At 45.3% G+C, this 26,550-nt stretch overlaps 1 protein-coding gene across 1 annotated transcript; it reads left to right on the forward strand.

Annotated features, from left to right (window-relative positions):
• The first annotated feature begins 1,048 nt into the window (after positions 1–1,048).
• LOC134341357 (probable G-protein coupled receptor 139) lies at positions 1,049–26,259 on the forward strand. Its single transcript, XM_063039220.1, has 5 exons — positions 1,049–1,081; positions 1,327–1,510; positions 15,749–15,838; positions 16,113–17,009; positions 26,093–26,259. The coding sequence occupies exons 1-5, from the start codon at positions 1,049–1,051 to the stop codon at positions 26,257–26,259; spliced, it is 1,371 nt and encodes a 456-aa protein (XP_062895290.1).
• The last annotated feature ends 291 nt before the right edge of the window (positions 26,260–26,550 follow it).

Genomic DNA, 26,550 nt, shown 5'->3' on the forward strand with positions numbered 1-26,550 from the left:
CAAAAAGGGCTCCAGCTGGCTATCATCGCGATAGACCAGTCGATGTAGGGGTTGTGGTGGCTCAGCCAGGGATATCCTAGAACTACAGGGGTTTAAGGAAAATAATGAGATTAAATCGTACCTCCTCTCGATTTTTTTTTCCCGGACTGAATCAAGGTCAGTGGGTAACCCGAGCCAGAAGTTTTCCGTCCAGTGTCCGGGCCTCCAGAGGGCTACTTAACGGCTCCCGAGGTATTCCGGTCCCCGAGGCTATGTCCTCGTCCAGGAGATTTCCCTCGGCACCGGAATCCACTAAGACGGATAGGGACAGGAACAGTTGTTGATAAATCACGGCAGCCAGGATCTGCATCCGGGTCTGGGACACTGAAGGGAGTGTGGTCCGGTTCACCAGGGTCTCCCTTTCTACTGGTGAGAACTCCATTTTGGCCGCAGAGGACAAGTATCCCGGAAATGTCCAGGCTGGCCGCAATAGTAACAATCCCCAGGTCTCGGCTTCCGAAGTCGTTCCGCAGGGCAGAGACGATTCCGCCCCATCTACATCGGTTCCTCCCCCAGGGTAGTGGGGAAGGTCGGAGCAGGAGCTATTCTTGGAGCGTCCGGGGAGGGGAGGCTGGCTGAAGATGGTAAGGTGAGCCGTGGGCTGACACGAGGAGAGCGGCGTCTGGTCTTTTCTCTCAGACGCTCTTGAAGTCGATTATCGAGCCTGGTGTCTAGAGAGATCAGAGAGTCCAGACTGTCCGCGTCATCCCTCGCTGACAGTTCATCTTTTATCTTATCTGAGAGGCTCTTTCGGAACAGTTCCCGTAGTGTCTCGTCATTCCACCAAGAGTCGGCCGCTAATGTTCGGAACTCGATGGAGTATTTTGCTACGCTTCGCGAACCCTGACAGAGAGTTAGCAGGCGCTTAGCGGCGTCCTTACCGTGAACAGGCTCTTCAAAGACCTTCCTCATTTTGGAGACGAAGGAGGGAAAGGAGGAAAACACCTCTGGTCGGCTATCGCAGATCGCGGTGGCCAATGCCAAGGCATCCACTCGTAACAGCCCCATGATGAATGCAATCGTTGATGTGGTCGAGGTGTACGTGCGTGGCTGCTGCTCAAAGAACAAAGAACATTGTAATAAGAAGGCCGGACACTACCCTAGGTCCCCAGTGTAGGGTTCCGGTGCGGGTACGTACGGCCCCCGAGAGGATTGTGTTGCCGATCCAAAGGACGCAGCCATCCCAGACTGTGCGATTTGGTCAGTCGGGGTTTTTGGAAGGGACGGAGTAATGGATACGGATAACCTGTGAAGCTGCTCACTGACCTTCCTCATATTCGTGAACAGATCACGAAGGTTTTCCGTGACCTCTCTGAGCAGCTGATCGTGGGCGCCCAGAGGTGGCCCTGGCTGGAATTGGCCTGTTGCACGGTGTCCGTGTCCGCTGGGTTCATTCTGGCCAGTTCGTTCTGTTACAAGGACGTGGCTGAGGACGAACCCAAGTGCAGGACACAGGCTCGGAGGCAGAGTCGTGAGGCGTCATCACCGCCGCGAAAGTGGAACCGGTATCAAGGAGAGTCTTGACACGGAGACAAGGTTTACGCACAGTATACAGGAAATGATGCGGAGCTGAGAACTGACCGTCCCAAGGAATCAGAAAACGAGATTTACTCACACTAGAGTCGACCAACCAACTGCCAAAGCATGGTTGTGCCGCCCGAGTTTTATTCTATGTTCGCTAATGGGAATCAGGTGTGTTGTAGTTAGTGGAACTGGGAATGATTGAAAATCAGACGAGGGGATTAAGGCCCATTTAAGGGGGTAATATCAAGATGGGGAATAGCCATACGGGACCATGGCAATATGTTAAACTTCAGCTGCCACTTTTCAGCCCAGGTTTGCATCCTATCGATGTCCCGATTTAAACTCTGACAGCCTCCACACTATACAAAATGCCCCCAACATTTATGTCATCAGCAAATTTAGTAACGTATTCCCCCACTTCCTCATCCAGGTCAGCTATAAAAATCACGATGAGAAGGGGTCCCAGAAAAAGCTATCTGAGGCACATCGCTGGTCACTGATATCCAATCTGAATATAACCCCTCTACAACAAATGTTTGCCTCCTGTGGGCAAGCCAATTCTGGATCAACAAAGCAATGTCTCCTTGCATCCCACGTCTCCTTACTTTCTTAGTAAGCCTTGCATGGGCTACTTTATCAAATGCCTTGTTGAAATCCATACAATAGCCAAGGGCCTTTTCCATAGTGAATACTAAAGCAAAGTATTCATTAACTACCTGTGCTGTCTCCTCTGGTTCCGCACGGACTTTTCCACTGTCACGCTTCATTTGTCCTATGTTCTCACATCTTATTCTCCCGCCTTTCACGTACTTGTCGAATGCCTTAGTGTTTTCCTGAAACTGCTCGCCAAGGCCTTTTCGTGGTCCATTCTGGCTCTGCAAATTTCAGCTCTCAAGCTCCTTCCTGCTAGCCTTAAAATGTTATATATCTCTATCAATACCTAGTTTTTTGAACATTTCGTAAGCCTTTCTTTTCTTCTTGACTATATTTTCATCATGTGTACGCCATGGTTCCTGTACCGTAGCATCTCTTCTCTGTCTCATTAGCTCCTATCTATGAAGAACGCCACACAAGTGTCCCCTGAACATTTTCCACATTTCTGCCATGCATTTCCCTGAGAACTCTGTTCCCAGTTTATGCTTCCAAGTCCCTGCCTGATAGCTTCATATTTCCCTTTTACTCCAGTTAAATGCTTTCGTAACTTGTCTGTTCCTATTCCTCTCCAATGCTATGGTAAAGGAGATAACATTGTGATCACTACCTCAAAAATGCTCTCCCACTGTCATGGTCCGGATCGGGGTCCCTTTAAAATTACTTTGTTTATGTTACGATCCGGACCGTTGACTCCCTGTTTCCCTTTGGTTCCCTGTTTTCCCGTGTCCCTCAGGCCTGGTGATTTAAGGCAATTTACTCTCGGCTGAACCGACAGTTTATAGTCTCCGACTTTCAGCCGTTCGGCGCCAGAGCGTTTGCAAAGTCAGCAAAGGTACTGCGAGCCCATGTCATCTGGCGGAGCAAGCCTAGTCTCCTCCCGGAGCAAGTGCCAGCAAGCCGCCTTCCCTTGTCAGTACCGGTCAGTCAAAGTTAACCCGCTGTGGTGAGTTATGAGCTCGCTGCGGCTTGGAGCGGACTTGAACCCCGTTATAGTTCTGTCCATTGTTGTGTGGTCTCCGTATCCAAGTCGTGCGTCAAAAAGGGATCCCGGCCCTGTGCCCTGGAATGGTCCTGACCCTGTGTCAAAAACAGTCCCGACTCCGTCACGTGTCTACGGAACATTCCCGGCTCTGTGTTTTATGTCCTGTGTCTGAGTCTGTCCCGTGAATAAAGATTTCCTGGCTCCGGAGGTTCCAAGTCCCGAGTCCTGGCCCTGGCGGCTCGTGATTCCGAGTCCTAGCCCAGACCCTTATTCCCAGCCTACTCTCTGGCCTGAGTCCATGTCCAGTTCACTATTCCTGCATCTGTTTTGCTCTCCTTGTACCGAGCAATAAACTTAATTTAAGTTAATCTCACATGATGTGTTTGTGTCTTGCATTTTGGTCCACCCTTGCGCCCAGCACACCCCATTGTGGTACCCACTGAGATACCTGACACCGGACCAGGTTCATTTACCAATAGAAGATCAAGGGCAGCCACTGCTCTTGTAGGCTTATCTACATATTGTGACAAGTAACCTTCCCGAACACACTTAAACTCTACCCCATCTGAACACCTAGCACTAGGGATATGCCAATCAATATTGGGCAAATTAAAATCTCCCACCACGACAACCATTATTTGTTACACCTTTCCAGAATTTGTCTCCCTATCTGCTCCTCGATGTCCCTGTTACTATTGGATGATCTATATATATATATATACATAAAAAAAAACAAGCAAACACCCAGTAGAGTTATTGATCCCTTCCTCTTCCTATCTTCCACCCACGGAGACTCAGTAGACAAGCCCTCCATGAGTTCCTCCTTTTCTGCAGCTGTGATACTATCTCTGATCAGCAGTGCCTCGATCCGACCTCTTCTGCCTCCCTGAAACATCTGAAGCCTGGCAGTCTAGGAACATGAGACAATAAGACCATAAGATATTAAATCAATAGTATGCTATTCGATACATAGAGTCTGCTCTGCCATTCAATCATGGTCTGATCCAATTCTTCCGGTCATCCCCACTCACTGTTTTGATTCTATACCCTATGATGCCCTGACTAATCAAGAACTTATCTATATCTGCCTTGAATACACCCACTGACTTGTCATCAACTGCCGCTAGTGGCAACAAATTCCACAGACTTACCACCCTCTGACTAAAGGAATCTCATGACTTAAAGGACGTCCTTCAATCCCAAAGTCGTGCCATCTTGCTATAGAATCCTCTACCATGGGAAATCACTTTGCCATATCTAATCTCTTCAGGCCTGTTAGCATTCGAAATGTTTCTATAAGATTCCAGTCCTCCTCACTCTCCTGAACGCTGGGGAATACAGTTCAAGCGCTTCCAGACGTTCCTCATACGTTAACCCTTTCATTTCTGGAATAATTTTCCTGTATCTTCTCTGAACCCTCTCTAATGTCAGTATATTGTTTCTCTAATAAGGAGCCCAAAACTGCATACAATACCCTAAGCGTGGTCTCACGAGCGCCTTATAGAGCCTCACCATCACATCCCTGCTCTTGTATTCCATACCTCTGGAAATGAATGCCAACATTCCATTCGCGTTCTTCACAACCGATTTAACCTGGAGGTTAACCTTGAGGTCATTTTGCACAAGGACTCCCAAGTTCCTTTGCATCTCTGCATTTTGAATTGTCTACCCATCTAAATAATAGTCTGCCCGTTTATTTCTTCCACCAAAGCGCATGACCACACCCTTTCCAACATTTTCCTTCATTTGCCACGTTTTTGCACATTCCCCTAAACTATCCAAGTCTCTCTGCAGGCTCTCTGTTTCCTCAACATTACCCGTTCCTGCACCTCTTTTTGTATCATCGGCAAATTTAGCCACAAATCCATTAATTCCGTAGTATAAATCATTGGCGTACATCGTAAAAAGCAGTGGTCCCAACACCGACTCTGCTGGAACTCCGATGGTAACCGACAGCGATCCAGAATAGGATCCTTTTATTCCCACTCTCTGTTTTCTGCCGACGAGCCAATGCTACGCCCAATCAAGTAACTTCCATTTAGTTCTATGGGCTCTTATCTTGCTAAGAGTTCATGTGTCGCTTGTCAAACGCCTTTTGAAAACCCAAGTACACCACGTCTACTGCATCTCCTTTGTCTTCCATGCTTATAACTTCTTCAGAGGATTGCAGTAGATGTTCCTTTCAGGAAACCATGCTGGCTTTGTCCTATCTTGTGATGTCCCTCCAGGTACTCCGTAACCTCATTCCTAACAATAGATTTCAACAGCTTTCCAAGCACTGATGTTCGGATAACAAGTCTATAGATTCCTTCCTGATGACGTCCTCCGTTCTTAAATAGCGGAGTAACAGTTGTAATTGTCCAGTCATCTCGTACAATGCCAGAATCTATCGATTCTTGTATGATCATCGTTAATGCCTCTGCAATCTTTCCAGCTACTTCCTTCAGGACCCGAGGGTACATTTGATCAGGTCCAGGAGATTTATCCACTCTCAGATCATTAAATCTCCTGAGCAACTTTCTCCGTCGTAATTTTCACTGTCACTCTTGAATTTCCGGTACACTTCCACTGTGAAGAATTATGCAAAATAAACATTCAGTTTCTCTACCATCTCTGCATCTGTCATTACAGAATCTCCAGCGTCATTTTGTATTGATCCTATATCTACTCTCGACCCTGATTTTACCCTTTATATACTTTAAAAATGTTTTTAGTATCTTCCTTTTTATTCGTCACCAGCTTCCTCTCGTAATTATTTTTCCTTCTGAATGACCTTCTTAGTTTCGCTTAGCAAGTTTTCAAAAGCTCCCCAATCCTCTATCTTCACATTAGCTCTGGCTTCCTTGTATGCTCTCCTTGCTTTTACTTAGGCTTTGATTTCACTTGTCAGTCACGATAGTGTCCTTCTTCCAATTGAAAATTCCTTCTTATTTGGAATATATTACTTTAAGTATCCAATTCTGCCCCTGAGCCATACAAGTCTCTGTAATGGCCACAACATCATAGCTCCAAGAACTGATCCACGATCTAAGCTCACTCGCTTTGTTCATGATACTCCTTGCATTAAAATAGACACATCTCGAAACATCGGTCTCTGCGCACCACTTCTCTATCACTTGCCTATCCTCTCTCTCACACAGTCTACAGGCTTTCTGTTCCAATGTGTGCTGCGATTGGAAAGCGGAAACAACAGCAGGACACAGACACGTAAGTAGCATTAACGGAAGTGCTTTTTTATTAATAGTTGCCAGGACAAAACGGAAGAGTGGATGAGATGCTTACATGGACGTGAACGTAGGACGACAAACAGGAGGAACCTGGGCACGGAGCCGGGGTTTGGAACTTGGACACGGAGCTGGGTCACTGAACCTAGACACGGAGCTGGGACTCGGAACCTGTACACAGAGCTGGGACTCGGAACTTGGCACGGAGCTGGGACTCAGAACCTGGTCACGGAGCTGGGACCCGGAACCTGGACAGGGAGCAGGGACTAGAAAGTTGAACATGGAGCCGGGACTAGAAACATGGACACGGAGCCGGGACTTGGACTCGGACTTGGAAACGGAGCCTTGACCTGACTCGGGCCTGAACACAGAGCCTGGACTTGGACTCGGATTTGGAACAGAGCTTAGACTTGGACTTGGACTGGAAAACAGAGACTGGACCTGGACTTGCACTGGATCACAGAGCCTGGACGTCGACTTCGACTAGAACACAGAGCCTAGACTTGGACTTGGACTGGAAGGCAGAGCCTGGCATTGGACTTGGACTGGAACACAGAGCCCGGACTTGGCCTTGGACTGGAACACAGAGCCTGGACTTGGACTTGGACTGGAACACAGAGCCTGGACTTGGATTTGGACTGGGACACAGAGCCTGGACTTGGACTTGGAATGGAACGCAGAGCCTGGCATTGGACTTGGACTGGAACACAGAGCCCGGACTTGGACTTGGACTGGAACACAGAGCCTGGACTTGGACTTGGACTGGAACACAGAGCCTGGACTTGGATTTGGACTGGAACACAGATACTGGACTTGGACTTGACAGGAACACAGAGTCTGGACTTGGACTTGACAGGAAAACAGAGCCTGGACTTGGACGTGGACTGGAACACAGATACTGGACTTGACTTGGACTGGGACACAGAGCCTGGACTTCGATTTGGACAGGAACAGAGAGCCTGGACTTGGACATGACTTGAACAACGAAGAGACAGAATATCCAACTCAGAGTAGCCGCAAATGGCCGAACCTCCTCAGATGGATACGAGACGCCGAAACCAAACAACAACAGACAGTTCTAGTCTTGACACGGAGTAGCCCATGAAGCGGCAAACGGCCGGCAATCACTCAGCTAGACACGAAGAGACAGAATTCCCCACTCGGAGCAATAGAAAACTGTCGGAACCACTCAGCTGGAAACGAGACGACAAAGACCAAGAGATGACAGCCCAAGCAGTTGAAGAAGAGAGTGGAAGAATTCGGGTAGAAAAAGTCGTCTTTTTTCTTAAAAACTGCTGGGGGAGAAGGGTCTGAACTGCGCAGGCGCGTGACGTAGCGCGCCAAGGTTTATAAGTCAGACCACCATATACAGCGCCCATCGTCGGAGTGGACTGAGTCAGAGTGGGACGGCTTTGGCTCAACAGGCTTCGGCTAGAACAGGCAGAGGCCAGGGTAAGTTCCGGTAAGTTTTTTTATTCATATTGTCGAGCGTAGAGAGAATGCCAGGCAGGATGTTGGAATGCTCCTCTTGCAGGATGTGGGAAGTCAGGGAGCCCTCCGGTGTCCCTGACAACGACACCTGCAAGAAGTGCATCCAGCTGCAGCTCCTAACAAACCGCGTTAGGGAATTGGAGCAGGAGCTGGATGACCTGCGGATCATTCGGGAGAATGAGGAGATCATAGATAGTAGCTACAGCGAGGTAGTTACGCCAAAGGAGCAGAGGACAGGAAATTGGATCACTGTCAGGCGAGAGAAGAGGAAAGGGCAGGCAGAGCAGGGTTCCCCTGTGGCCAGTCCCCTCAACAACAAGTATACCGCATTGGATACTGTTGGTGGGGGGCGGGGGGGATGACTTACTTGGGACAAGCTGCAGTAGCCGGATCTCTGGCACCGAGTCTGGCTCTGCAGTGCAGAAGGGAGGGGGGGGGGGGGGAGAGGAGAGCGGTAGTGATAGGGGACTCGATAGTCAGAGGTGCAGATAGGAGGTTCTGTGGTCGTGACAGAGAATCCAGGATGTTTTGTTGCCTTCCGGGTGCCAGGGTCAAGGATGTCTCTGATCGATTGCATGACATTCTGAAGTGGGAGGGTGATCAGCCAGAAGTCGTGGTGCACATCGTACTAATGACATAGCAAGGAAAAGTGAGGAGCTCCTGGAGAGTGAGTACAGAGAGCTTGGTAGGAAGTTGAAAAGCAGGACCTCGAGGTTGGTAATCTCAGGATTGCTACCTGTGCTACATGCCAGTGAGGGTAGGAATAGGATGCTCTGGAGGATGAACAAGTGGCTGAGGAACTGGTGTAGGGAGCAGGGTTTCAGATTTCAGGATAATTGGGACCTCTTCTGGGGCAAGTGGGACCTGTACAAGAGAGACGGGTTACACTTGAACTACGGGGGGACTAATATCCTTTCAGGGAGGTTTGTTAGTGCTATTGGGGGGTCTTTAAACTAGATTTGCAGGGGGATGGGAATCAGAGTGCGAGAGATGACAGTCTGGCTGGGGTGAAAATAAATGATGTTAAAAGTTCAAGCAAATCCGCTAATAGAAAGGTTGTGATGGTGGTAAAAATCTTCTGAGGTATATATATTTCAATGCTAGGAGTATTGCGGGGAAGGCGGATGAATTAATGGCGTGGATTGACACGTCGAATTATGACGTTGTAGCAATTAGTGAAACTTGGCTACAGGAGGGGCAGGACTGGCAGCTTAATATTCCAGGGTTCCGATCTTTCAGATGTGATCGAGGCAGACGAATGAAAGGTGGGGGAGTGGCATTGCTTGTTGGGGAAAATATTACAGCAGTGCTCAGGCCGGATAGATTAGAGAGCTTGTCTACTGAGTCCTTGTGGGTGGAGCTGAGAAACAGGAAAGGTATGGCCACATTAGTGGGATTGTATTACAGACCACCCAATAGTCAACGAGAATTGTAAGAGCAAATCTACAGAGAGATAGCAGGCAACTGCAAAACATAAAGTTGTGGTGGTTGGGGATTTTATTTTTCCATATATTGATTGGGTCTCGCATACTGTTAGGAGTCTAGGTGGTTTAGAATTTGTAAAATGTCTTCAGGAAAGTTTTCTAAATCAATATATAGAGGGACCAACTACAGGGGATGCAATATTGAATCTCCTGTTAGGAAACGAGTTAGGACAAGTGACGGAAGTCTGTGTAGGGGGGCACTTTGGTTCCAGTGATCATAACACCATTGGTTTCAACTTGATCATGGACAAGGATAGGTCTGGTCCTAGGGTTGAGGTTGTTAACTGGAAAAAGGCCAAATTTGAAGAAATGAGAAAGGATCTTAAAAGCGTGGATTGGGACAGGTTGTTCTCTGGCAAGGATGGGATCGGTAGGTGGGAAGCCTTCATAGGAGACATTTTGACAGTGCAGAATGTGTATGTTCCTGTCAGGATTAAAGGAAAACTGAATAGGAATAAGGAAACTTGGATCTCAAGGGATATTGCAACTCTGATAAAGAAGAAGAGGGAGTTGTATGACGTGTATAGAAAGCAGGGAGCAAATAAGGTGCTTGAGGAGTATAAGAAGTGCAACAAAATACTTAAGAAAGAAATCAGGCGGGCTAAAAGAAGACATGAGGTTGCCTTGGCAGTCAAAGTGAAGGATAATCCAAAGAGCTTTTACAGTTATATTAAGAGCAAAAGGATTGTAAGGGATAAAATCTGTCCTCTTGAAGATCAGAGTGGTCGGCTATGTGCAGAACCAAAGGAAATGGGGGAGATCTTAAATAGTATTTTTTTGCGTCTGTATTTACTACGGATACCGGCATGATGTCTATGGAATTAAGGGAAACAAGAAGTGAGATCATGGAAACTGTACAGATCGAAAAGGAGGAGGTCCTTGCTGTCTTGAGGAAAATTAAAGTGGATAAATCCCCGGGACCTGACAGGGTGTTCCCTCGGACCTTGAAGGAGACTAGTGTTGAAATTGCAGGGGCCCTGGCAGAAATATTTAAAATATCGCTGTCTACAGGGGAGGTGCCGGAGGATTGGAGAGTGGCTCATGTTGTTCCGTTGTTTAAAAAATGATCGAAAAGTAATCCGGGAAAGTATAGGCCAGTAAGTTTAACGTGGGTAGTAGGTAAGTTATTGGAGGGAGTACTAAGAGACAGGATCTACAAGTATTTGGATAGACAAGGACTTATTAGGGTAAGTCAACATGGCTTTGTGCGTGGTAGGTCATGTTTGACCAATCTATTGGAGTTTCTCGAGGAGGTTACCAGGAAAGTGGATGAAAGGAAGGCAGTGGATATTGTCTACATGGACTTCAGTAAGGCCTTTGACAAGGTTCGGCATGGGAGGTTAGTTAGGAAAATTCATTCGCTAGATATACATGGAGAGGTGGTAAATTGGATTAGACATTGGCTCAATGAAACAAGCCAGAGAGTGGTGGTAGAGAATTGCTTCTCTGAGTGGTGGCCTGTGACTGGTGGTGTGCCACAGGGTTCTGTGCTGGGTCCATTTTTATTTGTCATCTATATCAATGATCTGAATGATAATGTGGTAAATTGGATTAGCAAATTTGCTGATGAGACGAAGATTGGAGGTGTAGTAGACAGTGAGGAAGGTTTTCAGAGCCTGCAGAGGGACTTGGACCAGCTGGAAAAATGGGCTGGAAAATGGCAGATGGAGTTTAATACTGACAAGTGTGAGGTATTACATGGAGGAAGGACAGACCAAGGTAGAACATACAGGGTTAATGGTAAGGCACTGAGGAGTGCAGTGGAATAGAGGGATCTGGGAATACAGATACAAAATTCCCTAAAAGTGGCGTCACAGGTAGATAGGGTCGTAAAGAGAGCTTTTGCTACATTGGCCTTTATTAATCAAAGTATTGAGTATAAGAGCTGGAATGTTATGATGAGGTTGTATAAGGCATTGGTGAGGCCGAATCTGGAGTATTGTGTTCAGTTTTGGTCACCAAATTAAAGGAAGGATATAAATAAGGTTGAAAGAGTACAGAGAAGGTTTACAAGGATGTTGCCACGACTTGAGAAACTCAGTTACAGAGAAAGGTTGTACAGGTTAGGACTTTATTCCCTGGAGCGTAGATGAATGAGGGGAGATTTGATAGAGGTATACAAAATTATGATGGGTATAGATAGGGTGAATGCAAGCAGCCTTTTTCCACTGAGACAAGGAGAGAAAAAAAAACAGAGGACATGGGTTAAGGGTGAGGGGGCAAAAGTTTAAAGGGAACACTGGGGGGGGCTTCTTCACACAGAGAGTGGTGGGAGTATGGAATGAGCTGCCAGACGAGGTGGTAAATGTGGGTTCTTTTTTAACATTTAAAAATAAATTGGACAGATACATGGATGGGAGGTGTATCGAGGGATATGGTCCGTGTGCAGGTCAGTGGGACTTGGCAGAAAATGGTTCGGCACAGCCAAGAAGGGCCAAAAGGCCTGTTTCTGTGCTGTAGTTTCTATTGTTTCTGTGGTTTAATTTGTATCTTGGCTCGGAGTGGCGGCAATCGGTCAGCAAATCTCGGAGGGACGTGAAAACGACAGAATTCGCATCTTGAATATTTAATTTCCTATTCCGTTCAACGTCATTGGTGCCTCCATACCAGATCATGATGTATCCAGTCAGGATATTCTCCACTATACACCTGCAAAAGTTTGTCTAAGTTTTACACAACATAGTAAATCTGCTGAAACTGGGGAATATGGGCTGTAAATGCCGGTAAATCGTTCCAGGATGCCAGCAAATTCTGCTCTTCAAAACTTCCACACTAAAAGAATTCCAGTCAATATTGGGGAAATTATAGTCTCTGTTGATATTACATCTTTCCAATAGCCGGCCTACATTTCTGTTCCACATTCTTCTGCTGGCATTTTAAAAATAGTAGGAAATTGAAACACACAGCATCTCAAGATGCTACTTTATCAATTCTCCGTTATATCCTGAAAGATGCCCACTGGGAGGGAGCGGATAGATAGAGTCCATGAATTGCAGTCCATTATTCGGATTGTACAGGTCTCTGTCCCTGAAGTGCTGGGATAGTACTAGAGTTTAACGGTGGAGAGCCGGGTGTGTACATGTCTGTGTGCTCACAGCACAGTGCTGAGAGTTTTAATGGTCTGTATCGTGGAAGTGAATGTCTAGATATTGTGAAGTTCTTTGTCCCTGTAGTCCACTACTGACTGTTCTTGGACAGTCTCTTATGCAGGGCATGTTTGTACCAAATATTCAGTCTGGCCTTCCTCACCATGCTGAGTTGCTGAAGTCTGTGTTCCTGCAGGATATTTTTGTTTTCTACTTGTCCGCCTCCCTGCTGTGCAGTGCTGGAGCTAAAGCGGGCAGTGTCCATGCAGCCCAGAGCTGATTTGTGCAAGTCAGTGTTCTTGCAGTTTTGCAGGTGACTGGTGTACACAACGGGATGAGTATGGTCTGTGTCCGGCTGTGAATTTACAGTGCAATATGGGGTTTTTCATGTCTTTATCTGTAGAGCAAATGGGCTGGTGCTTGAAATCTGTGGCACCACAAAGCAGTGCTGAGGTTGTTGTGATGTCTATTCTTCTATTCTGCCCTGCTCTGGATCAATACTAAATTATTCTCCTGAGTGTCTGTCCTTGTACTAGAGTTGTGTACTGTTCTGTGCTCTCACTGACCAGTGTTGTGCTCTGGCAGCTCAGTGGGCTTGGACTGCAGTGCCAGTGTTTTGATAGAGTGCCCCATTATTACAGAAAATTACCTTGTACATCCAGGTAAATTAGATATTTCCTGGAAGCAAGACTGAGTGTTTCAGATCATTATTCGACGCAGGATCATTGGGGGATGCACTAGTACGTTCAACCAATCAATTCTATACTGTAGAACGTCAAGTCTATAGTACAGCATGCCCGCTGTCCCATTCCCAATTCTGTTCCCACAGCTCAGCGGGTTATTTCCCCGGAAGGACCTGTCCAGTTCCTCTATGAACAATTTGATTGGCTATTCCCATCACCCCTGCAGGCAATATGTCCCAGATGACAACAACAGTCAGTGTAAAATAAGAATTTCATTACATACTCCTTTGATCCTTTGTCCATTCTTCTCAAATTAGTGAACAATTTACAGTGAACCGGTCAGCACAGGGACAGTCCCCTCAACTCACTGCGTGTGTGTGCGCGTGTTGGCCACGATATCAGTTCGATCTGTATGCCTTTCCGCATGTGGTCTGTAGCCCCCAGTGGACTCATTCCCCCAAAGTATTTAGCCACCTAATAGGTTTTTAGATTTCCAACAACACCTCTTCCTTAGGATCAACACTTCTGAGAATGTCACCATACCCGCTTCCCGATCTCGCTTTCCTCCAGGTCCTTCTCCTTAGTGAACGTCAATGAATGCAGAGTATTCATTTTGTACCTCGCCGTACAGAAATCAAAATAATACGTATCATTCATTAAACAAGCCTATCTCAGTTTTGGAGGGCACCACAGATCCGACAATGTCACACAGCCTGTTATCTCTCTCTCGATCTCTCTCTTTCTCTCTCTCTCTCTCTCTCTCTCTCTCCTTCTCTCTGTCTCTCTGTCTCTCTCTCTCTGTATCTCACGCTCGTCATTTTCTCGTTAACTTTTCAACATCCTGCATCTATTGTTCTTCCAATTCCGAGGACTATTTTTATTATTTTACCTGTCTTCTCATTGTATTACACGACAACACATTTCTTTTCAATTATCCTTTGACCTTTGCCAAATTTAAGATGTGTATAAAAGACTACTGCATCAGAAACAACAAACACAAAATGCTGGAGGAACTGAGCAGAATTCTTGTGTGTTCCCTTGGATTTCCAACATCAGCAGATTTTCTCGTGTTTCTTCCTCAGCAAAATGGTCCATTAATCGCTTTCATCCGGACCTTTTTATTTATTGTATCTGAACGACGGAAGGACAGATCAAAATGGGAAATTACAGAAAAAGGTAGGGGTCGGACAGCGTCGCTGGTCTTCGTTGAATACTGAATAATTAGTCAACAAAATGAAATCGCTACAGGTAGCTGTTCGATGATAAGTTTCAGTCTTTGTCAATAAAGGGCCGGCCTATTTCCACCAGAAACACTACTGAGGTAATGCCAAAGAATTTTGATATATACAGTATATGTATATCAGAGACTAAAATTGTTTGTTCAACTAACTGTAAGTGAGAAAGTTAGTAAGGAGTATAACCGTATCTCTGGAGACTGAGCCTCTGTATGAATCAGGGTTGATGTGAAGCATCAGCTCAGTGTCTGCCGGAGCTGTGAATTCAGGAGCAACAGGAATCACAGATTCTCATGAAATGGTGTATCCAGTCATCTGGCGGATACGAGACCTTTACTATCCTATTATTTCAGCCTTTGGAATTCCCGGTAAGTCGCAGTGTCAGCTGCTGTTGGTGGGAGATGATGTTTATTTCCCATGCTGTGATTGTTCCTTTCACTGCCACATTCCAGTCCCAGTATTCCGCTTTTCAGTTTTGGAATGGAAACACCGGGACTATCGATTCTGGGATCTGGATCTAAAATAAAAGTCTGCATGAATTCAGGGAATCCGTCAACATCTGTGGAACTGAATGGGTCAGGCAGCGTTCTACCAACGGTTTGGGATCCATAATAGGATATTCGTGTTTCTGTAATTTTGGTCTTGTAGCAGCTGCACTGTATTTGCAAATATTGTGTTGAAACAGCTCATCGACTTTCTACTAATTCATTGTCCGTATTTGTATATGAGCGATTGACTGAGTTAGGTGCAATGTTCAAACTATCGACTGGCAGTAACGCTTTAGCGAATGTCAGGAGTTCCATGATGTTTCACGAACCTGTTGTAGATTTTTGATGGCTGTGTGCAATATAACTGAACATAAAGCAGTTGACGGACAACAATATGAAATATTTTCTGACAGATTATCACAAGGGACGTGGTGATTCGGAGTTATCAATATTGTGGAATGTATTCTATTTTATCTACTTCTGACACCGTTACAGGCTTCTGACTGCGGCATCGAGTTTGCTGCTGGACATTGAATTCCTCCTCCATGCTTATCTGCGATGGATTCAGTGGGAGGTGTCATGTCTGTCGTGAGTTGTGTCAGAAATCAGTCAACGTTCTGTTGTAATGTGAGTGAGAAGGCAAAAGCTGGAAGAGGAAACAAACTAGCGGATTGCTGGAAACAAGACACCCCACGCAGCTTGTACACAAAGAGAAACCAGTTAACACACGTGTCCGGGGTCTATCCGAGGACAGTTCGGAGGAGAGATTATTTCACTGTCTTTTTTTTCCCCCACATATTCGGTTTTACCGGAATGAGCGTTTCCAGCATTTCCTGTTTTTGTTCCGTCCTTCGGCAGTTCTGTCGCTTACAGGGATCGCCATGGAAGTTGATGATTGTCTAATGGAACATCCCGCCACCAGTGTCCGAACGAGACGCAAAGGGGCCGGTAGAAAATGTTCCATCCAGTACTGTCTAAGAGGAGACAGGTAACGGGTTTTACCTTTCCACTGACATTCCACATTTCGGTGTCAGTAAGTAATCCGTATTCAAATTATTTTACTGTGTAAACTCCATCTCTGTCTCTGACAGCTCTGCGCCCTCTCTCGAGCCTCCCACCGCTAAATCCAAGAATTAAGTGGAAACATTACAGGATCCGCTCAACTGCAGAAGTGGCTTTTGTTTGGATTTTCTCAAACTGCTCTTCCCTGTCTCTCTTCCAGCGAACTTGTTGGCGATTGTGATCCTGTCCCAGGGAAAGTGCGGTCTCTCCAAATGTATCACTCTCTACCTTGTGGGAATGGCAGCGGCTGATCTCGTGGTCGTTATTTCGAATCCGCTGCTGAAGCGGACTGCTGAGATTTATTTTCCCCGATCATTCCTGTTCATCACTCCTGTGTGCAGACTCGTCACGTGGCTGATGTTTGCGAGCACTGCGACCTCAGTCTGGCTGACGGTCGCTTTCACCGTCGATCGATTTGTGGCTATTTGCTGTGACAAGCTGAAAACTAAATATTGCACCGAGAGAACGGCGGCTGTCGTTATTGGGACAGTGAGTGTGCTGGCCTGTTTGGTGACTGTTCCCTGGGGCTTTCAGTACGAGTCTGGAGAAATAATTGATGGTGTTTCCTGGTATTGTGTTTTAAAACCGAGCTTCACAAACTCTCCCTCATGGGTCGCATTTGAGATTTTTCACCGCATTTTCTATCCTTGCGTCCCTTTCATTCTGATGTTGCTGTTCAATATTCTGACTGTCAGGCGGATTCTGGCGACCAGTCGAGCCCGCAGGGGCCTCCGGGGACAAAAGAGTGGAGAGAATGACAAGGACCTGGAGATGGAGAACCGACGCAAATCCATCGTTTTGCTCTTCAGCATAACCGCTAGTTTCATATTGTTGTGGGGAACACTGGTGGTATTTTTTATCTATAGTCGGATTACAAGGCGTTTTGTTTATTCTGTCACGGATCCCGGTTACGTCACAGCCCAAGCATCGATAATGCTGCAGGTTCTCAGTTCCTGCACCAACACGTGTATTTACGTCCTGACTCAGAGCAAATTCCGAGAGGAACTAAAGAACGCGGTAAAATACCCACTGAATCGGATTTTGAAACTCATGAAACGTTAGAACTAAACACTGTAAAGTATTACAATATACCTGCCTTCATACGCCATATTCTAGCTCCCCACTTGTGGGTAAATGGAAACAGTGTGATACACAGAGTTGCAAAACAAATATGACAAAATCTGCAGCTGCTCGAAATACAAAACAACACACACAAAATCAGATCAATATGAAGGGTCTCAGCCAAAACCGTCACTGTTTACTCTTTCCCTCACACAAAATGCTGGAGGAACTCAGTAGGCCAGGCAACATCTACGAAAAAGAGAGAATTGTGGACGTTTCTGGCCGACACAGTTCATCAGAATCCTGTCAACTGCTTACTCTTTTTCTTTTTGTGTTTGTTGCCTTAGAGTGACAAGACAGCTGTTTACAGCGGATTTCGACGGCATCACTGGCCTCACCTTGCCAAAGAAATCCCCTTCGAATTTCACGTCCTGCCGTGTTAAGTTGAAGCTTGAGGCGAACCTGTTTCCCCTGCTTCCCGGTTCTGACAAAACCGCCTGATCTTGGAGAATATTTTCGACTGTATCAACCACTCCTGCTTCCGTCACAACCCGTCTTTTCCTTCATCCTCTTTTCTCCTCCTTCTCTAAGTGTACGATTTCCTTCTGATAGCCACCTTGAAATATCTTAATCTAACAGAATTTTATAGATTTTTTTTACAATTAAAGACAATTTACCATTACCTTCACTTGTACCTCGGTGAGAAATATAGGGATAGAGGGAGAGAGAGAGAGAGAGAGAGAGAGAGAGAGAGAATGGGAGAGAGACGGGGAGGAAGATAGAGAAAAGGGAGAGAGAGGGCAAAAGGTGGAGTTAGAGAGAACGAAAGAGACATCGTGAAGGAGTGAGCGTGAGAAGGAGACAGCGCCAAGTTTGACGGTGGAAGGAGAGAAAGTGAATGAGACTTCGCGAAAAAGGGAGCACGAGGAAGAGCGCGCGAGGTAGAGAGCGGGGGGGTTGGGTCGCGAGAGTGAGAACGAGGGAGAGAGCGTGCGCGAGGGTGAGCACGAAGGTAAGCGAGAGAGCAGAAATCGAGTTGGGAGAGAGAGTGTGTGAGAAAGAGGGATAGAGAGAGAGAGAGAGCGGATGGGACATCGCGAGTAAGGGGGTGCAAGGGAGAGCGCAGGAGGGACAGGGCGTGAGCGAGGGTGATCGTGAGAAGGAGTCATCGCGAGGGGGAGAGAGGTGATGAGACACCGCGATGGAGAGAGGGAGAAGGAGAAGGGTAGGTGGACAGAACAGGCTGCATGACATTGTTGGATCTCTGTTTCCATCGAACACTGAGATCGGCTTGTGTATGTGCTGGATGATCAGAGTTATTTTGATTCATGTACTGCTACTATTGTAGATATTTGTTTATCTTTCTGTACTAAATCTGTGCGAGTTCTAATAAAGTGTTTTGTTTAAACACGTGTGCAGTCTCCTTTGTTTGCGAACGCAAATGTAAATACCCTGAGCTGAATCAAAAATGAATACTGAACGAATTTTAAAACAATTCTCCTTACAAAGAGGCTATTAGATAAGTTCATGAATATACAGTAAATAGAAGGATATTCATCGCATGCAGGTACTCTTTAGCCGAGGAGATACAGACAGGCATATCTGTGGAAATGAGTGAAATTGCAGGAAAGTGCGTTACCTTCATTATGCTATTACGCAGGATGTCTGGGAGAAGGTACAGACCATTCTGAAAGGGAAGGATGAGCAGCCAGGTAATGGTCCTGATTAGAACTAACAACAGAGAGACAAGGTCCTGCAAGGAAAAGTTAGGTAGGTGAGCAGTAAGTTAAAAAAAAAACAACAACCCTGGGGTAGTGACTTCAGGATTACTTTCGATGTCACGTGCTTGCGAAGTAAGGGGTCGTATGTTGGTTCACTTAAACGTGTGGCTAACAACCTCGGATAGGAGGGCAGGCATCAGGAACACTCATCATTGGGCTCTCCGGTATAGGGAGGATGGGTTACACTGAAGGGTAAATCATATTCTCACAGGGAATCTTGCTGGAGCCACCCTGATGATTTTTATCGTGGCATCTGGAGGGTATGTTGGTATCCAGAGATACAGGTAAGTAGGTTGCATTGGTGGAAGGTAGAGATGAGGTCAAAGAACACCTAAAGGAAGTCAAGATGGAGTCTCTTTAATGAGCACAGTGTTACCGAATGGCAAAAGTGAGTTTATTTCAGCGTAGGGTGTAAAATAGCTAAGGCAGAATATACCTAGATCCTGCATTTATACGAGGCACAGTGATTAATGCATTACAGGGATCTGGTTGAGAGAAGGTTTGGACCGGTATCTAAACATTCCAGGATTTAGATGATTTAGATAGTCCAGAGGGAGCTAAAAGAGGTTGGGGAGCTGCACTGCTGATCAGACAGAATGTCACCAGCTCGAAGACATCCCGGGAGCTCAAACAGTAAGACAATGTGGAGGGACTCAGGAATAACAAAAGGGTAATACAGTAAGCCTTACAATAACCAGTAAGAGAGGGAAACAGACATGTCAGCAGGTTATTGACTGGTGTAAAACAGTAGGATACACTAGTTGGGGAATCATCTCTCCAGAATGACTTACACTTCTTTACCACCTAAGGTTTGGATGGGATATTATTTGTTAGGTGTATTCATGAAGGTTTCCAAAAACAGCTTGTAGATGGTCCACTAGAGAGGGGACGTACTTGAGATGTTAGTGGGAAATGAGCCTAGTGAGATGATTGGGGTTTCATTGAGAGATTTACTGATTATAATTCAGGAGGTTTTCCAGTGCTAATTGAGAAGCGTAAGTCTTAACCTGCAGGTGGACGAATAATAATCAGCATTATTATCAACGGCATGTGACGTGAAACCTGTTAATTAGTAGTAGCAGTTTAATGCAAACATAATATAGAAAAAAATGAATAATAAGGCAATAAATATATAAAAAAAACTAAAACAATTAATAGATAAATACATTATAGTATACATATATTGAATATATGAGAAATTGTGCAAATATATATATATATATATTAAAACAAGTCAGATAGTGTCCAGCAGTTCAATGTCAATTTATGAATCGGATGGCAGAAGGGAAGAAGCTATTACTGAATCACTGAGTGTGTGCTTTCAGGTTTCTGTCTCTCCGTCCAGATCGTAACAGTAAGAAAGGAGCATGTCATGGGTGCTGAAGGATCTTAATAATGGATGCTGCCTTTCTGAGAGACTGGTCCTTGGGTACTTTGTAGGCTTGTACGCAAGATCGAGCTGACTAAAAGTACAACCCTCTGCAGCTTCGTTCGGTCCTGTGCAGCAGCCCTCCATACCAGACAGTGAAACAACCTGCCAAAATGCTCTCCGCTGTACATCAATTGATGCATTTGAGTGTATTTGTACTCATTAATTATCTCACTCACATTCTCTACATCGAAACAAATGTTCTCCCTTTATTTCAGTGGACCAACCCTCCTTTTATCCTTTTACTCTTGATGTATGATTAAAATGCCTTTGTATTCACATTAATCCTATTTGCTAACGTCTTTTCATGGCCGCGCCAGACTTTCCTAATTTCCTTCTTCAGTTCCTTTTCTCATTTGTTTATACTCATCACCCGATTACTGTGATCCGACTTTTCGACTCCTTACATGTTTTTTTCATTTTCTCGACTTATCTAAGTTCATTACCAGTTACCTTTCCATCCACTTCCTTCTAGCAGCAACATACCTTTCCTGTACTCTCTGCAATTGACCATTCAATACCCTCCCTTGCCAGAGAAAAGTTGTACCCAATTAACTCTTCTTAGTTTCTGCCTAATACCGTTGCAATTTTCCCTACTCCAATTTAAAACTCTTCACAAGGGCCATAACAATCGTATAAATTAAGAGGCTGTGATCACTGATCCCTAACTGTTCACTCACTGGAAGGTCGGTTGCCTGAGCCACGCTCATTACCCAACACGAGGTCTATAACGGCTCCTCCTCTTATTGGACTGTTCACATACTGATTTAAAAACCCTCCTAGATACATTTAACAAAGTTTGCCCCATTGAAATCCCTTGCACTAAGATGGTGCCAGTTTATAATAGGGAAACTGGAACCACCACATCCCCCACTCTTACAAAAACGCTATTATTTTTACACAGTTCCTTAATCTGATTGCATATCTGCTCGTCAGTGTCACGGTGGCTATTTGTGGTCTATAGTGCGATCTGATCAATATGATTACACCCTTCCTATTCCTGAGTTTCACCCCAAAACGACTTATTTTCTGACCCCTCCTTTCTGACTCGCCTGAGTGCAGATGTGATATTGCCCATGATTAGATGTGCAACTCCCCTTCTTTTAATTTCCTTCTTCCCCTCCTTCCTTTTTAAGTTTTCTAAAACTTCAAAAATCTGTTAGATTAATCACCCATTCTGTCCATCTGTCAACCAAGTCTCTGTAATGGCCGTAACGTTGTAGTTCCATGTATTAATCCATGCTCCAAGTTTGTCATATTTACCCATAATAGCCCTAGCATTAAAATACACGCACTTCAAACTCTCAGTCTAATCATACCAGTTAATTTGATTTTTCCTATCAATACCTTCCTTGACATCTACCTTTGTCTCCAACCCATCACATGCTGACCTGGTGTCCAGTCCCTTTCCACCTGCATCACAAGCTTAAACTCACCATCACACTTTTTTATCCAGCAACATCCCACCAACATCACCAGGTAGCGTTCGAAAACCTTCCAGCCAGCATATTGGTTCCCCTCCAGTTCAGGTGCAAACCGTCCCACTTGTACAGGTCATCCATTCCCCGGAAAAAACAACCCAGTAATTCAATAAATTGAAACTCTGCCCACCTGCACCATCTCCTTCAGCCAGTCATTTATCTGTGCTATCTTCCCATTCCCAGATGCAGCAGCCCGTGGCACCGGGAGTAATCTGCAGATTGCTACTTTGGAGGCCCTTCCTTTCAGCCTCTTTCATAAACCTACACACTCAGAGTGAGATCTCTTCCCGTTGTTGGCAATGTCATTGGTGCCAATTTGCCGCAGAACCTCTGGTTGTTCATCCTTCCCCTTGCCAATATCCTGCAGCTGCACCTATACACCCTGGCCCCTAGCACCCGGGAGGCAACACACCATCCTCGTGTCTCTTTTGCGGACACAGTAACATCTCGTGTGTCCCCATTAACTACTGAGTCCCCCATCACTACCACACTGCCTGACTTTTCCCTTCTGCTGTGTCTCAGAGCCAGCCACAGTGCTACTTCTGCTTCTGTGCCCAGATGGGTCATCACCCCCACCCAAAGAGGTATACTTGTTGCTGAGGGGAATGGATACAGAGGGACCATCAGGGTGTCTGTAGTCTCATTTTGATTTTAAAGAATGTGGCATAATCGGGTACGGGTAAAACTCACCGATAGTGTCAGTGGACTCGTGCTGACTGTCTGAGGACTTTGCTTAAAAACTGTAAAGCTGTGACATTGAACAACTCAAATAACAGGTCACCGGCTTAATGTTGGATGGTGAGAATGAAAGGTGACAGCACAAGTTTTCCTTCCATAGACCAAAGGCAAGCTGGATGGCGCGTTGACTGGCAACTAGATGCTGTCCTTTTTATCCATGGGTGACAACAGGAAGAAAGTGGCAACGGGAGACAGGGAAGTTACCGTGGTAAGAATCAGAGAAAATACACGACAGTTATGTCCTTCTGAGACTGAGCCCGAGTTCATTGTTAGAATGGAAATTTTGCTCTTGATGAGGATCAGCAAGAGTCAGTACCAGATTCTAGGATCATCACTCACCGATCCCAGTACCAGTGCAGTTGTTACACTGCAGTTGGCTGGGAATGTTTTACTGCAAACGCGATTACACACACAGAGTGCCGTTCTGCCATTGTGTCCTGTCCTGGGGCTGGAGAGGAACTCTCGGTGGAGCTGGAATTACACCTAATTCCTGATTAGCCCACTGGGGAAGAGCACTGTGGTCGTGGAGAGTCCTGAGGGATCATATTATTTTGGCACTAGGTGTTTAGAACTCGCACGCAACATGTACACATGACCAGAACTCGCTGCTTTGATGATCGCAATGTCCTTTACCCACGGTCACTGGAACTCGCAGCTTCTGCCTGCTCATCATGCACAAGGTTACAATTCTGCTCTCATGCCACCACCATCTTATACACCGTGATGGACAGGGTCTGAGTTACATTTCCAAATATTGACAGATCGTTCCCGTTAATAGAAACATAGAAAACATACAACACAATGCAGGCCCTTCAGCCCATAAAGCTGTATCGAACATGCCCCAGTTCACAACTACCTAGGCTTTACCTATAACCCTCTATTTTTCCAAGCTCCATGTAGCCATGCAGGAGTCTCTTAAAAAACCCTATGGTTTCCGCCTCCACCACAGCCGCCGGCAGCCTATTCCACGCACTTACCACTTTCTGCGCAAAAAGAAAAACTTACCCCAGACATCTCCTCTGTATCTACTTCCAAGCACCTTAAAACTATGGCCTCTCGTGGTGGCCAGTTCAGTCCTTGGTTATGATCTGAATTAATAATGTAAAACATGCAGTGAAATATGATGTTCAAGCTGTCGGCACTGTACTGTAAAGTCACAGATCTTAACAACATCTGGCCCGTACTGAAAGGAGAAGGGGAGCGTCTATCTCTGGTATAAACATGACCTGCATGTGACAGGTCAGGAAAAGTCAGCAGTGGAATACAGGGAGATTGAAATTTACAATATCTACACCATCATTATCAGGGCACAGACGGTAATACTTACAGCACTGCACAGTGAGCACGCGGTCCTGTACACACCCAGCACTATACCCTGCTGTTAAACACCAGTGTAACCCTGGGACATCAAACGACAGAGACCTGTACAATCCTGACAATGGATTGCAATTCATGTACCCTCTCTATCCCCTCCCTCCCACTGGGCATCTTTCAGTGGAATTGATAACGGTGAATATTGAATGATACGCGCTTCAGTTTCCAAAGCTGTTTGTAATGGCAGCGGCAGAATGAAAAAAAAAACAATCAACATAGGCAGGTTATAGAAAGTTGTAAAAACAACAGATTGGTGTGTGACAGTAATTTCCCCAATATTTTCTGAGATTATCTTGGTGTGGAGATTCAAAGGAGCGGAATCCTAGAAAGATTTACCAGCATTTACGGCCTATACTATATACGTTTGAACAGATTTAGCATTTCATCTAAAACTTTGATAATGTTCTAAAGATCAATCGTGGAAAATAGCCTGACTGGTGTGGTTTAGAAACACCAATGCCGTTGAATGGAATAACAATTGAAAAGTTGTGGATGCAGCCATTCCATCACAGGGAAAACCCTCACTACCACTGAGCAGCTTAACAAGGAGCGCTATCACAGGAACACTGTATCCATCATCAAGGGCACCATCATCCAGGTGAAGCTCGCTTCCCGATGCTGCCATCAAGAAGGAGTTACAGGAGCCTCAGGTCCGACAGCACCTGGTTCAGGAATAAATGTTACCCCGCAGCGATGAGAGTTTTGAACCAGAGGGGATAATTTCACTCACCGCAACAGTGAACTCTCATTGAGGGACTCCACATAACAAGTTCTCGGTAGTTACATCGTATTTATTATTCTTTTCTTTTCTTTGTTTGTTTATTTACACAGTTTGTTGTCTTTGTTGTGTTGTGTACGTTGGTGTTTGGTTCGTCTTTTACGTGTGCAGTTTTTCAGAGATTTCTTTGTGTTTGCTCTGTATATACAGTGCATACCCGCAACAAAATGTATGTGGTGACATGTGTACTTTGAAAATAATTATTTTAGACATTGAACTTCCAGGAAAACATCTTGTGAGTGTAGGTGGTGTAAGACTGAACTTTTCTCTTTGGTGGAAGCAGGATGAGAAGTGAATTGAAAGAGCTGTACAAAACGATAGAAGGCATCAATAGAAGGGCATCCGGGGAATTTTTAACGCAAGATAGAAGTGGGTGGGGGGGGGAAACAAAGTCATAATTTTGAAGTGACTGCAGAAAATTATGGGGGCAATGTCTAAGGTTCATTTTTTCAATGCAGAAAATGTGTGGAATTCGCTGCTAGGGATGGCAGTATATTAGATGCATTGGGAACGCAGAAGACTTGCAATGGGGCATGATCCTTGCAACTGATGAATTGAACTGGGAGACATTTTTGATAACAGTATTCCCCAAAGAAGGTCTCAGTCTTGGAGGAATTTGCTAAAACTAAGGGCAAGCTAATAATCACCTACCACGTCGTACTTCATATTCACTTTACCCCACCTGCGTTTCTTGACCTCTCATCCTTTTTCCTGTTGAAGGGTCTCAAACTGAAACGTTGATAGTTTAAGATTTTCCATAGATCCTGAGTGGCCTACTGAGTTCCTCCAGCATTTTGTTTGTGTTGCAAGTTAAGGAGAAATATGTTAGTTAGGACATGGGAAGAGCAGAGACCGGAAGCAGCTGTAACTCAAACTGACCTGTGAGAGTTATTTAAGAAGAGAGTGGTTCAAAATTCAAATGGTGTCTGTGACGGAGAAAGACAAGAATCCAAATCGAATAATATTGATCAGAGATGTTGCAACTGCAGTCAAAAAGGAAAAAAAAAAACACAAGGAAATTAGACAAAACCCCTAATGAATATCCATATACAAATTAAACAGAGAATCGGCAGTGCTGAATGATGGTGGGGGACGTGAAATGATTTTGCAGAGAAACACTGGAGAGAATACCAAATCACCTTGTACATACATAAAGACACAAGAGGCACCACAGAGAAAGCAGGAATGTAGACAACACAGGTGGAGGAGTGGAAGTATGCCTGGAGCCAGAAAAAGGTAGTGAAATCCCCAAATGAATAATTTATTTCAGTATACATCAAACAGAAATTGAAGGAGGATAGAGACATCAGAAAGATATGCTGATATTCCACCGCGCATTGATAACAAGCTGATGGGAGCGTTGGGACTCTCAAAGAACACGAAGTTGGAAAAGCACCGGGACTGGATGGGATCATTCCAGGTTATTGAGAGAGATAGGGAAGATTGTACGTTGCTGGGGCCTTCACAGAGATCTTTGTATTGTCTTTTTAATTTCAGATTTTGCAGCTGAGGACTGCAGACGAGCCAATCTTGTTCTGCGGTTTAATGAGGGTTTTAGTGACAAACCAGGAAACTACATAGTTGACACCGAATTTAGTGCAGTTGCGGACAATGTGGAGGAATGCCAAATGGTTCAGCAGAACACAGACCAGCTGGAAATCTGACCATAGAAATTGAATATCAAGTGTATTACTCTGAGAAGTGAAATCTCAGAGGTTTTCTACAGAATCCCTCTCCCTATTGTAGTATCTGGAATGGCACATATGGCAGTGACATGCTCCTGTCTCGGGATGTTGGCGATCAGGGAGAGGAGCTGTGTCTGTGATAACTTGACATGAAGGAAGTGCACCAGCTACAGCTACTGACTGACCGGGTGAAGGAAATAGAGGTGGTGATGGGCCCAACAAGGAACATCTAGGACACTGAGACAAGATCATTAAGAAAGTCACACCTAA

This window comes from Mobula hypostoma (assembly GCF_963921235.1).
Source record: "Mobula hypostoma chromosome 30 unlocalized genomic scaffold, sMobHyp1.1 SUPER_30_unloc_4, whole genome shotgun sequence".
Lineage (NCBI taxonomy): Eukaryota > Metazoa > Chordata > Chondrichthyes > Myliobatiformes > Myliobatidae > Mobula > Mobula hypostoma.

What these genes read in the sequence shown, in the direction of transcription:
- LOC134341357 (XM_063039220.1), top strand. Translation starts at nt 1,049, where the DNA reads ATGAATGCAATCGTTGATGTGGTCGAGGTGTAC. An exon ending in ACAGGCTCGGAGGCAGAGTC is followed by an intron (nt 1,511 to 15,748) that starts GTGAGGCGTCAT and finishes GTCCTTCGGCAG; the next exon opens with TTCTGTCGCTTACAGGGATC. An exon ending in AACGAGACGCAAAGGGGCCG is followed by an intron (nt 15,839 to 16,112) that starts GTAGAAAATGTT and finishes TCTCTCTTCCAG; the next exon opens with CGAACTTGTTGGCGATTGTG.